At 28.8% G+C, this 16,848-nt stretch overlaps 1 protein-coding gene across 1 annotated transcript in view; it reads left to right on the top strand.

Annotated features, from left to right (window-relative positions):
• The window catches only part of LOC129218364 (beta-TrCP-like), a 103,398-nt gene that overhangs the window by 71,176 nt on the left and 15,374 nt on the right, over positions 1–16,848 (top strand). Inside the window, exons 5-7 of the mRNA XM_054852606.1 lie at positions 10,238–10,408; positions 10,505–10,590; positions 12,069–12,174. Of these exons, the coding sequence (XP_054708581.1) occupies positions 10,238–10,408; positions 10,505–10,590; positions 12,069–12,174 (363 nt within the window). The remainder of the gene's footprint in view (positions 1–10,237; positions 10,409–10,504; positions 10,591–12,068; positions 12,175–16,848) is intronic.

Below are 16,848 nucleotides of genomic sequence, written 5' to 3'. Positions count from 1 at the left end.
TGTTCAAAACTACATTTTTTGAGAAAATATTTTGTGAGAAAATATCAAAAACAGAAAAAAATGCATCAAAGTTATGTTTTATATTGAATATTCATTCAATGGTGAACATTCAAGTATAAAAATATATGTAACTGAATGATACAGTTGATTCTAATCTAGTTACATAGAAGTTGAATTCATCATTAAACATTCCAAATTGTACACATTTTTTGTTTTGTTTCAAAATAGTAACCAAACTTTTTGGTATTTATACAGGTGTGCAAAAGAAAGTGTTCAAAATATAGTTCAGTAATTGACTGAAATGCAATAAATAGTTACAGAATGTATATTATATTAAAATATGAATTTAAAAAAATGCACAAGTTTTAAAATTTTAGTGAATGTATTTAATCAATTAATTATTCTTTAATCTATTGTTTAAAAAAAATGTTAAAATATCATGTAAAACTTGAACGCAAAAACAATTAAAAAAATATTTTTTTTTCCCACCAAAAAATTACATTTATTAACATTTTTCTGAGTTATAAATAGAACTGAAACTAGTTGTCTTGGTAGTGCAGTGAATTTCTTTTCATAACTCTACCAACTGTTACAGTAAAACCTGTAAAGTTGACCACCCTTGTAAGTTGACCACCTGTCTATGTTGACCGCTTTTGTCAGGAACGGAATTAGTCCTATCTCATATAATGCAGGAAAACCTCTGTAACTTGACCACCTCTCTATCTTGACCACCTGTCTATCTTGACCACTAATGTTCGCCAAATTTGGTTTGGAGTACTGTAAAAAACCCTTTGTAAGTTGACCACTTGGTTTTTTTTTTTTTTACTTTCTTCAGCAAATTATTTTATTTTATTATTTATTTATTTATTTATTTATTTTTTTTTTTTCATAGCTTTCCAAGAATGTTTTTAATGCTTTGATGACAGAACAGCATTTTACTAACTAAACAGCAGAATAAAGCTTAATACTGCTCTTTATTCTCCAAACTTGTTTTTCATTTGTTGTTCTATTTGAGATTGCTTTTTGTACTCTGTTCAATGAAAATAGGTATCAGTAGAAAAGTTCAGTCTTTCCTTTCAGTTGCAATATGTTGTGACAACACAGGAATTGTGCTAAAAAGAGATCTTGTACATTTTGATTCCGCTGCAACAAAATATGTAGGCCCTCTCCCTAGTGACCAGCAGTGTCTATTAGTAAAGTAAATAAGTCTTAGTGCTAGTTTTTTTTTCTATTTTTTCTTCAATTTCTAGGGCCATTAGCCCCTTTAAGGATGCAGGCCTATCGCACTGCGTGTACGCAGATCTGGGCTTGCTAATGAGTAAAGTTACATGTTTCTGGTGCAAGGGATAAGAGATAGGATATTTTGATTTTGCCTTTATGAACTGGGAGAGTGGAGCTTGTTGCTCTTTGTGCTATAAGTTTTACATAAAAAGGCTTCAAAAAGAAAGTTAGCTGAACTTGAGATTAATAAAAAGTATGAAATATTAAAATTAACTGAAAATAGAAAAAGCCAGAGAATATTAGCTGGCATATATGGAATTTCTAAAACTAAAGTGTCTAATATAGTTATGAACAAGGAAAAACTAACAAAATTATTTGAATAGTATTTTTAATTATTGTTTCACTTTCAATAATGTTAAACAATGAGAGTGAGTTGAACAGAAAGAGTAAGGGTGAATTCCTCAAAAAATGAATACATGGTGCAAGAAATGACCAAAAAAAAAAGTAAAATAAAATAAATTATTACCGCTCTTTATAAGTTGACCACCTGTCTAAGTTGACTGCCAAAGTACTGCACCGCAAGTGGTCAACTTACACAGGTTTCACTGTACTAAGAAAGTTTTTGCATAATAGAGTTATGGGCAATTTGTTTAAGTAAAATATTTATTATTGAACCTTTCAGAGAAAATACAAATACTCATTAATTAAAACTTATTATTTATGCATTATTAATATTGCTGCAAATATGAGTTGATTTGATTACACTTTTAGCTTTAGCATACTTTGACAGATTAAGGTACTTTTGGACGGTAAAAACCGCCTGTTCTGTCCGAAACCAGTTTTAGACAGTTCAAAACTCAACCCTGATCTGTGGTGAATTTGAGGAGCAGCTCGGTATTTTGCATAAAATTCAACAAAAAACTAACTTTAAATCTCAAAAACACTTATCTAAAATTATTTTTGAGCTATAATAATCATTTTAAACACTAGCATAAAAATAATTATTTTTTACTTAATAAGACAATTTTAAGCACTATGTCATGCCTCATGCTTTTGAACGCTCGACTGTGAAATGCGGAGTAAAATAACTTTTTTTGCAGAGCTACGGAGTTTTGCAATCTCACTGCCTCATATAGAAGTTCAAAATTTAATTCAGCTAAAGTATGAAAATAATAATAAAAATTAAGTTTAACATTGATTGAATCGTTGGTGAACATGATGAAAATTATGTATGAAAGAACATAACTAAGCACCAAGTACCTAACAAAACACCTAAGAGAATAACTAAAAGTAGGTACAGTAAAACCTGTGAAGTTGACCACCCTTGTAAGTTTACCACCTGTCTTAAGTTGACCGCTTTTTTCAGGCACAGAATTAGCCCTTATCATATAAATCAAACTCTGTAAGTTGACCATTAAAGTAGTGCACCGCAGGTGGTCAACTTACACAGGTTTCACTGTAACAGCAAACTTAAAAAATCTTTTCTAATAATAAAGCTGAAAGTTCCTCTATCTGTCAGGATCTCTGTGACGGGCATAGCGCCTAGACCGTTCGGCCGATTTTCATGAAATTTGGCAAAGTTAGTTTGTAGCATAGGGATGTGCACCTCGAAGCAATTTTTCAAAAATTCGATGTGGTTCTTTTTCTATTCCAATTTTTAGAACAAAATTTTCGTAAGATGAACGAGTAAATTACAAAATTATCATAACGTTTAACCGTAACATGGGCACAAGCCAATTGGCGAGATACGAAATTATCATAACGTGGAACCGTAACATGGGTACAAGTCAACTGACGAGAAAATTCACCATATATTATTTGTAAATATACAGGCGAACCAAAAGATCTTTTAATTTTTCTATTACAGGCAAAGCCGTGTAGGTACCACTAGTACTGAATATTTCACGTTTGTTGAAAATCTTTGATTGAAAGAAGACATACTTTGTTTTAAGTAAAAGTTAGAAATGATAGTTTAATAGCATAATCCAGCCTTCACATTTCCTATAAATAGTAAAAAAAATTAATTTGGTGAGTTTTCCCCAAAGCAAAAATCCTGACTTGTCAACACCTACTTGTAGCATTCCCCACACAAATTGTAGGATTTATTACTTCCTAACAAGCTTAGGTTTGTAAACATGACGGAAATAAAATACTGGTTTAAACTAAAAAACTCCAATCGTTCAAATTTGCTTGCGAACAAAAGCTTACTGAAAAAAACATACAAATTAAAAACTTGCAATAGCTGCCATAAATCCTGCTGAAATTTTAAATGGGTAATTGGTTGGTCTAAACTTATAGGAAGTAAAATGAAATGACAAGTTTAAAATCTGATTTTCAATGCATACTCAAAAATTTTTGTGTTTCCCCCCCTTCTTTAAAAATTCAAGCTAGCATATATATTTGACATAGCCGAAATGCATTAATTTAGCTTACATGCTAAATGGGATGTATATATAAGATTTTCAAAAAGAGCTAACCTCATATACAAGTGCATGATATTCTTTTTTAATGTTATTTTCACAATTATTTACTATCTAGTCAGTCCAATTAACTTAAAAGTATTTATAATTAATGCACTTATTTTAAAAAAACAATCATTTTTACCTCTAAGTGTTTTTTGCCAAACATTAAATACATTTAAGTATTATCTATGCACACCTATTTGACCCCTAAAAGTAAATTGAAAATGAATATTTACCTTGAAACCAAATAAGAGGGGAAGTAATTTTTCTGCTGCTGAATACTTTATATAAAGCCATTCAGTAAAACTTGGGAAATATGATAGGTTGCGGTTACTAAGATATGGTAAAAATCTTTGACTAGAGGTGCAAGAGTTAACACTGTGAAAGACTGTTACTAGTCAAAAACCTGACAACCCAGCTTTAAAAAATCCTATTTATGAAGTTTATTAATAAAAATAAAAATGCTGTACTCAAAAACTCACATTATTTCTTGATGCCAGTTGCCATATATCCTTATACACCCTTTGACAAGAGCTATAAAAAAAAACATAAGAATAAACAACAGGACATGCTATATTTGCTAATACATTTAACCAGAGCTCAAAGTCAAGTCAACGAACAAGAATACTATTTTGAAATTGTCGACTAAAATTATTTTATGGAAATATAACTAGTTTTAAAATTGGAGACAAATATTATTAATGGAGCTAATGTTTTGAATAATAAAAACAAGTTATTGCTAGAAGCTAAACTAAGTTACAGTTAAGCTATATATTCAATTTAATTTGAATTCCGAAATGAAGCCATATTAAACATATGAAATCATCTGGCAATCCACAGGCAAAAAAGAAATTATTCAAGCAAACTTTGTTTCGATAAAGGTAAAAAATCCTACAATAATTATCAGAATAATCATTCTGCACAGGTATATTTCAAGCCTCGTGTTAAACACAAAAGTTATGTTTTTCCTCCTTTTTTTTGGTATAGAGATCTCAAAGAAATGCTTTTAAATTTTAAACCATTTCTTTAAAACAGCTTCTCAAAATAGTTAACAATAATCAGTGCAAATGTAAATCATGCTGTGCAACAAACATGTCTAGAAAGATGGCATGAAATTTACAGAGCTCATAGAACATTTTCAGTGTCGAAAAGTAGGACAGGGTGGCGACAGATCAGGGAGATCAGGGAAAAGTCAGGGAACTTTATTAATCAGGGAAAAGTCAGGGAAATATCAGGGAATTTGGAAAAAAATACAAAAAATCTGGGAAAATTGATTTTTATAAAGAAAAAAAAATTTTTTTTGCTTTACAAAATTAAGTACTCTAATTCCCTACACATTTTTCGCCAATTATACGTCCAAAAAAAAGTAAAATTAATGAGGTGTGGTTATACACCGCTGCATATTTGTGCATCTTTTTTCCTCAACGTCAAAGTATTGAATCTTACTTATTAACCACAGGATGAACTTCCTAAGATTGCTTCTGTGTCTGTTAGGTTGTTTATTTTACCTAGGGTGAAATTTCCTTTCACGCTTTCAATGCTACGTAAAATAAACAACCATACAGGCAAAGAGGAAGAAAGGCCTTAGCTCTTTTGTCTTTATTCCATTGTCTCGAAGTAATTAGCGTACTGTAATCACGATTTCAAGAAGAAATCTTTAGTTTTTGAATAATTCCTGATAAAAGCTTAAATGTTATTACTTCTTTACGTTTTTAATTTAATTGCTAAAATTGAACTTTCAATAAAAAAAGCTTTGTTTTTTGCCTTTATACTATTTGTTGTCACTGCCGATTATAAAGGTTTTCTTTTCTTCATACTTAAGTGATTCTTTTATTTTATAACCAAGTTGTATTCTTCTTTTATATATTTTGACATCAACTAAACGCTTTTTTTTTTTTTTTTTTTGCATTTCAAAGTTGTTTGTTACAAAAACAATCTAAGAATTTTTTTCAATATATACTGAAATCATTTGAAATAGAGTTAACTTGTGTTTACTTAAGTAAATATTTTTGTTTTTTTTCTGTTAAAATGCTGTATTCATTCATTAAAACCTATGTTCTTGATTAGAGAAAAGCTCCCTGTGAATGGATGTCAAATGGTTTCATCTGTTTTGAATAAATGTGTCAATTAGTTATATAAGAATAACTACATTACTTCTATTATTTCACTATTACTTGTTATTCTCGCAACAATTATTATACTGTTTGAAAATTTAGTTCAAAATAATTTCAATTACTTTTTAGTTCAATCATAAATACACATATGTTTTGAACAGTGATTTTAATAGTTTCTTAAAATTCTTATGCTAAGTAGTTTCTGGAAGTAAAGTATTTTTTAATTTTTTTATTTTTTAATTTTCTATAATCTTTCCATTGTTGAAAAATTTAATATACTGTTTTGTAGGGGTTTTTCCCCCCAAAAAATTGACTTGATATGTTTTTTAGCCATTTTATTAAAAAAGCAGCATCTTTTTAAAATATATCTTTAGTTCAACAACTTTACACAACTTAAAAGTTAAAACGTTTTAAAATACTGCATTTTGTACAAACATTTAATGGATTTCAAGTAGAGCAAAGAAAGAAAACTATTATCATTGGTAACGTAAATCAGGGAAATTTGGTGAACTAAATCAGGGAAAAGTCAGGGAACTTTTTTTCACAGTTCCTGTCGCCACCCTGTAGGATATTTTCGAAAAAAGGAGGAAAAAGTAGATTTAATACTTGATTACAAAAGCAAGAACAAAATCAAAACAATTAAAAAGTGAACACATAAGTCACTATATGTGCACTGCATCTTACTTGAAGTTTTGCCACGAGAAAACTACATACATTTATAAAAAATCAGAATGCCCCGAAAGGAGGTATTAGTCAAAATCCCATATTCAGCAAATTTTAGCTGATGATTTGACAAATCTGGAGATAAAATTGCAAGTTTTTAAATATCCAAATATTCCTTTTCATTGGTTGTAGGGGGGGGGAAGGGACACATGGGAACAATTTTTTACATTTCTTTATTTTTCAAAAAAATATTATCAATTTCGCAATACCAAAATATCTTCAAGATTAAATAGGTAGCCTTTTCTTTGTGTCACAAACTTTTTTAAAAATGTGTTTAATTGCTTACATGTGCCCTTTTTGGGGAGAACATATAAACAGGCCTGGGACACATATGAACATGATTAAAAAATGCAGGACATGCATCATATTTTAAAGAACAATATAACGATTTGCAATAATGAAGTTTGACTAAGCAATTTAAAATATGGTTTCACAAGTAAAAGAAAACTATGAAATTACGTAAAAGCTGCTCAAATGAAGAAGTTTTTACCAGAGAAACATAAATCTCATTGTTCCAAATATTTGTCCAAGAGATCGAGTACTGGGACTGCTATTATTTGAGATTTTTTCAAGATTAATGTTATGTAAAACATGCCATGTTCACAAGTCCCCCCCCCCCCCAAGTGTGAATAACCATATTTCACCAGTCGATAAAATTTGAAGTTCCTATCAGAAAACTGAGAGGGTCCCTGATAAAAATAATGGCAGTGTTTTACTTCGTGCAAAATTTATACTGAATGAAATATACACCAAATATTTTGAAAATTGGGATTGAAGACAGGAGTCTGGTAAAGAAAACACATTCATTTGAAATGCTTATAATCAATATTTCGCAAAAGATCATACATTTAATTTACTGCATTGTAATTTGATGTAAAATATTCCTTCAATGAGAAGAACAAATAGTATATTCGTAGTTATTCTGTCTAGAAGTTGTTACAAAAAAAAAAAAAGGTTCTATTGATCCAGGGTGCAAGGCAGCCGTGAGCTAACAAGCCACTTGTCGGTTTTATCGCCAGGCCCCGTCCCCCCATTTAGCGTGTTAAATTTGTCTACTGCGATTCCAAGTCGGGCCTTTTCAAAGGACGGGTCGCTAGTTTCTGACTAAGCTGACATGGCCTCTCGTCGGCACTGCCAGAGTGGTAAAATGCATAAATTTACCAGGTATTCAGGAAAAGACGAAAGAGGAATACAACTCGCAGCGAATTAACAAAATTATGAATTTTATTTAATACATAGATTGAAGCAAAACTAACTCTTTAGTGATACACTGAATATTCAGTTGGTATTCAGTACCCTGCCTATTCAGCAGACAAACCAAATATTCAAAATGCAAAAGAGTCTTAAAAGTTCTGGATTCTGCTCTATTTGAGGTGCTTAATGGTTTTAGTTACATTTCTAGTTAGAATGAAATGATTTTCATTAATATCTGAAAATTGAAATATTTTGCTACGTTGTAATCCGAGGAGGCATGAGCCCCAACTACATCTGATTTTTGAGACTCTACGGTACCTTAAATAAGTTTAACAAGAGTAAAAGTTAAAGTAGAATTTTAACAAATTTAAATAGACAATAATTATCAGGGCAACAAAATTCTTTAAAATTTTAACATGCACTGCAGGGCACGTTTGTCAAAACAAAAAAAAAGAAAAATGTTGGGAAAAAAAATTTTAAATGCCCAGTTTTTTTTTCAATTTTATAATAATAAAAATATTTAAATTTGTCGTATAGCATTAATCAGCAAAAAATTACACCTGATTCAAGAACTGTTTCAATCTAAAACATAAAATAAAAGTTAAAATAAATAGTAGAGAAATGTGGGGCAAAGCAAAATGGTTAAGATGACTGAGCTTTTTCAAAATGAACAAATAGGAAATTTGTTTTGAAAATTACAATGTATAAAGAAATAACATTACACATAAAATGAAACTTGCATCAAAACATTATTTTTTATTATTGGCAGTAAAATTTAGCCTTCGAGAAAAAGTAGAAGTTTTTCCCGTTTTTTTTTCATGGGACAAAGTGAAAAATGAAATATTTTCTATTTGATTGTGAGAAATTTTTTCGAACCAAATAATGATCAAATAAATAATAATTCACTAAATGAAAGGATAATGAAACAATAAACTAATAAATAAATTAATTTATTAATTGATACGAAGAAAATAAATGAGTGAATAAAATAGAGAGTGAATGCATGAGAAAATAAGTGACAGTAAATTATTAAATTAAGGAAAAATTAGTTAATGAATACGTAAGTGATTTGGTAAATGATTGAATAAGTAAACGAAATGAATTATTTCTCTTTGTCCCGCATGCACTTGACTAATTGTGAAAAATATTAAAAATACAAATGAGCTGAATATTAAGTAAATACTGCATAGAATATTCGGAGTTTCCAATTAATATTTCAAATGTTAATTACAAGAACTTTATGATTTAATAACACCAAAAATAATTTTCGACTTACAACGAAACATTACAATTTGAGTATCAATTTTGGAAAACTGCTTGTATTATCATATGCTTTGATTTTCAGAGGTATTTTTTTCTTGACTGGAATAGACTATGTAGTATATCACCATAGTACAAAAAAATTCAAACTGTTGCTTTGTAATATTATCACATTCCACTTAATTTTAATGTAAGAGATCATTCTCAGATGGTCATATGTTAAGTTATCAGTTATGCAAAATTGCAGATAAACAAAGTTTCCCATTAACTATACTTATTGATTTGCTTTTGTTTTAGGAATGATTTTCATTTTATTTGCATGAAGTAATTAACTAATAATTTAAAGAAAGGATTCAAGGCCAACACAACGTAAAAAAAAAAAACGACTATGGTATATTTAAGATAGAGTTTGAAACTTTATTTTGGCGTTTTAAGACATCGACAGTCGATCAAATTAAAACATACGGTTTGATAAAATCTGTCAAATAAAAATTGTTACCAACTGTATTTAAGCCATCCTGTATGCATATATTCAAAATTATTCATAAACATCAAGTTTAAAAAGCTGAATATTGAGCTTGAAACATGTGCTACACTACAAAGAAATGCTTTGACGCGAATCGTGATAGTAAAAAAATATAAACACCAGTGCATTCTTCTGAATTACAATTTAAAGAAAATTGCATTTGAATAAATATTAAACTGCTAAATACCTTTTCTCTGCTGTTCCAACGTGCAGCTTACTTCGTCCGTCAACAATCCATCATGGCTCCCTGCTTCGTTTGCTTCTCCGTGTTTGGCGCCGAACCGTAGACTATGTACTACCGCGCATGCGCTGGGTGTCCGGATTGAAACAAGTGTCCATCAAACAAGCGTTTGCAAGAGTAGTTTACGGTGGTGCCGCCCAACTTGCTGAAAGTCTGCCGCTAACCAGTCACGTCAAGTTTGACACAACAAGATAATATCAAGAAAAAATCAAACTTGCCGCAAGTGAGCATGCTATCTGGGCCATAAGTTGTTAAAATAATGTCTGAAAAGTTGTTTAAATTAATTTACTCATTCATGAATAACGAGTTTTACTCTTTTTAATTTGCATGCATTCTTTTTTCCCCTACTCAGGGACAAGTTTTGTTCAAACAGTTCTGATATTCTATTATTTTGAATTTGGGTTGTATTTTTGGCTTCATGAATTAGTGTTTATTTTACATTTATTTCCATTATCTGTGATATATTTTATTCATTTAATTTTTTTATGCATTGTAGAGTATAGAGTCAAATTGGAAATGTGGCCGACATAACTTGCAAAGGATTAATTGTCGTAGTGAAAACAGCAAAGGAGTGTACTGTCTTCAGTATGACGATCAAAAAATTGTTAGTGGTCTTAGAGATAATACCATTAAAATTTACGATCGCAATACTTTACAGTGTGTTCAAGTAAGATATAACTTGTCTTTAGCTAGTTTTACTGTTTAAATGCTATTATCTTGAGTAATTTCTTTACGAGTTCCTTTTTTCTTTAAATGCAATTAGGTACTAACAGGTCACACTGGCTCAGTTTTGTGCCTTCAGTATGATGAAAGAGTAATTGTTAGTGGATCTAGTGATTCAACTGTTAGGTTAGTTATGTAATTCAATTTGACTTACTCTGTGTATTATGGTCATTGTTAATTAATGTGTCATATTATAATGTGTTGTACTCTAGAATTTAATTCATTATTTTACTTCCCAATACCAAACTCAGATAATGTTGATAATATTCAATTGCAATTTTAACTTTTCAATTTACTGAGTAGTTTTAATTATTTCAAAAATTAAAATGCAGCTTTAAGATTAAAAAAAAGTCTGAGTGGAATGAACTTAATTTTCTGCATAGTCAAATTTATTTAAAAGCTTTAGTTACCACACAGTTTGACCACACTTCTTTCATGTAGTCTTTCTCTTCTGTTAAAACATTAAGGTTAAAGCGAAAAATAACTTTTACATGGAAACAAAATTATTAGTCATTAATAAAGTAATACTAAAGTCAATTTTTTAGTTTGTTCTGCTTTAGTTTCATTAAAGTTCAACCATCAAAAATATTTAACAAGAAAATCTTTCAAGTTGAAAGTATCTAAATTTACTGGAGGGAGGGTGGGGTGGTGAGGTAGAATGTAAAGTAGCTGAACTACAATAAAAATTTTAAATTGAATAAGTACACTAATTTAAATGCATTAGTTTTCAAGGAAATTTAATTATAAAGATTAAATAATGAAATTACAGTCAATTATTTCAAAACAAATAGAATTTATTTGTTTTACAAAGAAAAAAATGTTTAAATTTTTAATCTTTGCAAAATAGAATATACTCAAATTTGAAATACAAGTCTAATATGTATCACAACATGCTTTTTAACCAAAAAAAATAGTGCTTTCTTTTCAGCCCAAAAAAGTAATACTTAAATGATAGGTAGTTAATTAGTCCAACAATGTTCATCATTTTTTCAATTTCATGAAACAATGAATGTATTCACATTGCAGTTTTTGCAAAATTTTGTTCAAAAATGTTTTTTAGCAATTTTTTTACCTAAAAATTTTTGTTTTACTCATATACTATTGTTTCATGTTTTCAAACTGGTCAAAAGAAAAGAAGAAATAGCCCTAAAGTAATCTAATTAGAAAATATTTTTGCTGCATACTTTATGTAATAGCCATTTGAACCAAATCCATCATGAGTTACTAAGAATTTAATTTTTCCATTCAGCCTAATGTTACATTTCTGAACTGCTCAAATTAAGAATAAAATTTGGAACTTATATGTCTTATTAAGGTTTTTAAAAAAATTTTAAGCAAAAGAGTTTTTTTTTTTTTTTCCTTTTTTTCAAACTAAATGGTTCTCTCAGTTATTTAGTGACATTTTACAGAAGAGGCCAACACAAATTTTGACTGTTTACAACATTTTGTTTTTGTATGCAGTAAACTTGGTTTTTGATGACAAACAACTTAGAATTTCCATTCATCTGTTTTTAAATTCACTTAAATTTTTAATGTAATTTTCACTGCATATTTTTCTCTCTTTATATCTGATGTTTCTTTTCTCATCATACCTGATAACATAGAGTCTGGGATGTTGCAACTGGTCAGATTTTGAATACATTAATTCATCACTGTGAAGCAGTCCTTCATCTTCGTTTTAGCAATGGTTTAATGGTAACCTGTTCTAAGGTAAGTTGTGTGTTCATTTATGTCAAGATTTTTTCTATTTAGGTCTCACTAGCTAAGAGTAGGAAACTTTCTGAGATATACTATGAAATTCTAAATTTTAAAAAATAATTAGGTGGAGTACAAATATTGTTATATAACTTGAGCTGCAACTTAGGAAATTAGAGGCAGCACAAATAATAAAATTGGAATTAATAATGGGGATAACTGAATGCATATGATACAACATTTTAAAAAGCGCAAACATTTCCGTTTTTTTTCTTCCTTTTTTTTCAGCCTAAAGGTATTTATTTAACTCTAGAACAAAAGTGGTTAGTAATTTTGTAATAATAAATTAGTTTACTTTGGCCATAAAGTGACTGCTGCCTGATACTCTGCATTCGTCATACATTGATGTTATCTTTTATTGTAAAAAACAGTATTAATATGTCATTCATATCAGGTGTTTTAATAAATTTCTAAACAGTATTTGCCAATGAAAATACACTCCTTCTTAGAAAATAAGCACTAACATAAAAAGACTGCACACAAGCAAAACAGTGAATTAAAACAGACTAATTCCATACAGAATTTGGTTTAAACAAAGTGGTTTTTTTTTTTTTTTTTGAAAAACTAAATCTTTTTCCTCCTTACGTTTCTATAACTTTTACATATGATTGGAAAATGTAAAATCCAATTAATGCAAACTAACCGCAAATTTGCTAAATGGTTTTTCTTTTCTTTCTTTTTTTTCCTTAAATCAATGCAAATTTTCTTATTATTAGCTACCTAAATATAAGAAAAATCAACTATGTTTTTATAAAATTAAATAGACAAAAATCCAAGTAGTTTGTCTTTATTTATTCATTTATTTTTCTTTCATTTCTTTTCTGCATTTCAAAGTTGCTAAAAAGGCATATTTCAGCTGAAACTTCATTTTACTATCTAGTTTGCTTAATTACCTGAGATTTATAGAGATAAATCATGTATCATTTAATCAATTTGTAGTGTATATAAATCTAAACTCTGTAGAATATTTAAGTGACAAGAGAAAAAAAAAACATTGCACCCTTTTTGGTATCCACAATAGATGCAGTTGGAGCAAGAAAAAAAAAGATGAATAAAATTTTGAATACAGAAAATATCTGTGTAACTTTGTGCTCTTATAACAAAACTTAATGTCAAGTTTTCATTTTTTAAGGAACTTTTTTAATCCCAATATATTAAAAGAATGATGTATGAAAGGTAGAAGAATGAATAAACGTTAATTTTTAATAGTTCAATGTCTTTATTACTTAAATATGTTAAAAGAATAATGTCATATATTTTGATTTGTATTATAAAAAATAAGGAATACATTAGGATTAGAAATAATCTTCAGAACTTGTCTTTTTATTTGAGGCCTTTAATTTTTTTCAAAAAGAAATTGTATTTCTAAATGCATTAAACCAAGAGAGATAATGTCTATAATGAAAAACTGATTTTTTTAAGATCTATTTATCCTTTTTGTATAAGTGTTCTTATTTATACATTGGGTAAATTATCACATGATCTGTAAGCGTTTAATCTTCAATCAAAATGAGTGTTAATCTTTTGATTTTTAAAAGTGTGTAATATAGGGGAATGTGGAGCAAAGGGAAATAGTGGGGCAAAATGAAATAGGGAAATATTTTACTCTGCTGTTAGCACCACCTATCTAGTAATATTTTTACCTTGTAGTAAGAAATGTAATGTATTACAGTCAAGAAAAAATTACCTCTGAAAATCAAAGAATGTAACAATACAAGCAATTTTCAAAATTTGATACTTTTAGTCTAATATTTTGTTGTAAGTCAAAAATTATTCGTGTTATTATTAAATGATAGAGTTATTGTTATTATAACATTTTAATTATTGAGACTTACTAATATTCAGTGCAGTATTTATTTGTTTAATTTTAAGCTTATTTGTATTTTAAATACATTGTTCAGTTAAGGGCATGCGGGGTAAAGTGGAACAATTTATTTCATTTACTTATTCAATCTTTTTCAAGCTACTTAGGTATTCATTTATTAATTCTTTCATAATCATTACTTCATTTGATTATTCCCTATATATATATATATATATATATATATATATATATATATATATATATATATATATATATATATATATATATATATATATATATATATATATATATATATTTATTCACTTATTTTCTTATTTATTCACTATTTTTATTCATTCATTTATTGTTCCATTTCCTTTTAATTTTTTCATTCTTTCTTTTTATTTGCTCATTTATTTGATCAAATATACCTTTAACTATCAAATAGAAAATATTTCATTGAAAAATATTTTTATTTTTTACTTTGTCCCATGAAAAAAAAAAGCAAAATATTTCCACCTTTTTTTTTTTGAGGTTCAAATTTATTGTCAAAAATAAAAAAAAATGTTTCAATACAAGTTACATTATAAAATATATTGTTCTTTCTTAATATTCTTTCTGAACAAATTTCCAAATTGTTCATTTTGAAAAAAGTAAGTTATCATAAGTATTACACACTTTGCCCCACATTCCTCTACATCAGATTTGTGATTCATTTGTTGATACTGCAAAATACTTTCAGCAGTTAGAGTACTTCATGTCTGCAAACTCTACTGGATTTTCCGAGAGACTCCCGGATTTTTAACATTTCTCCCGGTCTTCTGATTTTTATTGAAAATCTCCCGGTTTTTATTAATCTCTAAAAAAAATCCCTTCATTTAGGGAATTTCTTGAAAATGAAAAAAATAAACCCCTTTAAAATAAATTTTTACATCGTTTAAGCTCTTTTACACCATGGTTTAAAAGTTTTCTACTTTATTTTAAACTTTAGCACAATGGAATTTGGCAACATCAGTTCTTGTTTGTGTTTGCGATCTCGCTTTGTGCTTTCATTGCTAAGACTAGTATCAAACTGAGTATCGTAACCAGGGAGGATTTAGGGGGGAGGAATTTTAAGTTACGATGTCAGCCAGCAAAAAGCTATAAAGCAACATACAATTGTGAATTTCTACGACATTTCTTAATGTTGCTTAATTACAACATTTTTTTTTTTTTTTGTACACAAAAGGACCGCTATTATCGGACACTTTGCGGCCGAAAAATGTAGATTAAATCTTATTGAAAACCTGAAAACACTTGTCTATGATTGTATTTTTACAGATAATTGAATTTTTTTTTCCCCTAAATAACGTTTCATAGAAAAAGTATTACTTCAACTTTTATTCTTCCATTTAATATTTTCATTAATTTATCTCTGTATATGACACAAGAAACTTGCATATGATTGTACTTTAAGAGATAATAAAAAAATCCCTATTTTCCCCTTAATAACATGGAAGAAAGTAATATTGTGCCACGTTGAAAAAATCTACTGGATTTTTTTCTTTGAATGTTGGCAGGTATGGTACTTGATTTTAATTTCATTCTTATTTATATATTTATGATAGAAAGCTATAATTATGAGGAAATTGATTTACAAGATTTTGTTCTTGGTAACTGATAATTATGTCTTAACTCTCGCAGTAACTTGTTTCTTTGATTAATCATTTTTGCCAAGGTCTTTTTATTAAATGTATTGTACAGTAGAATCTCAAAAATCCGAGTCTCAAAAGTTCAATCTTCCGCTTTATTAGAGGCGAACTCTGAATATTTTAAGTTACATTTCAGTTGCTAAGAATCATTTTCATAAAAATCTGAATATATAAATCTTTTGCTTCTGTTAAGCTGATTTAACTACTTATAGTAAATAATAAAAAAAAATTCATTAAAAGGTTGGCGTCAACAATGCTCTCTAAGTGGCATAAAATATTCATGGACTGCAAAATATCGATTAAGAGATGCCTTGCACACAATAGCTTGACAGGTAAAATTAACATTGTTTTATCCCTAAGAATGTGTAAATATGCCTTTTAGAATGCCCAATTGCAATCAAAAAAGTAGGTTCACAACTAGGCGCCACACAAGTTGTATATACGAAAATTAATCCTTCACCAACCAACCGTTTTTGTGTTATACGAGATACATACGTGTGCAAGTATATAGGTATAGATAAAATAAAAATCTCAAAGAAACGGATTTGTCACTGTCAAAGTGCATGTTTGGTTGTCAACAAATTTGCATACATAATACTCACTCACATCGTGAAAAAAAAAAAAAGTCCAAATTCCTTTTGAGGAAATTAGAAGCAAAATTTGTGTTGAAATTTAAATGATAACATTTTTGTGAGGATAATACTTCCTTTTCTTTGTACAAAAAAGTAGAAAGTGCTTTTTATATTACCCTGAATAGTGTAAAATTTTGATCTGGCGGACTTTTCCAAATAATCCGAGTTTTCAGTAATCCGAGGCGGCATGATACCTATTTACCTCTGATTTTCAAGCCTCTACTGTATTGTTACATTAATTAAAGATTTTCAAACACTATTTCCCCTATAGAAAGCTCTACTTATGAGAAAATGAAATTACAAGATTTTACTTTTAATTATTTAATTAACCATCAAGTAGTTAGGTACAAATGTGAACATAAAAAATTTATTTAGTTATACAAATACATAAATACAAATACAAAAGTGACGACCAGCAACAGACTCTGGGCCCAGCTAGGCTGGTCCTAGTCTTCGCCCTCTTAAAACTATCTACTCCCTTGCTCATTACCACCTCTTCCGG

The sequence above is a fragment of the Uloborus diversus genome, chromosome 3, assembly GCF_026930045.1.
Source record: "Uloborus diversus isolate 005 chromosome 3, Udiv.v.3.1, whole genome shotgun sequence".
Lineage (NCBI taxonomy): Eukaryota > Metazoa > Arthropoda > Arachnida > Araneae > Uloboridae > Uloborus > Uloborus diversus.
This window is presented reverse-complemented; position numbering and strand designations above follow the sequence as displayed.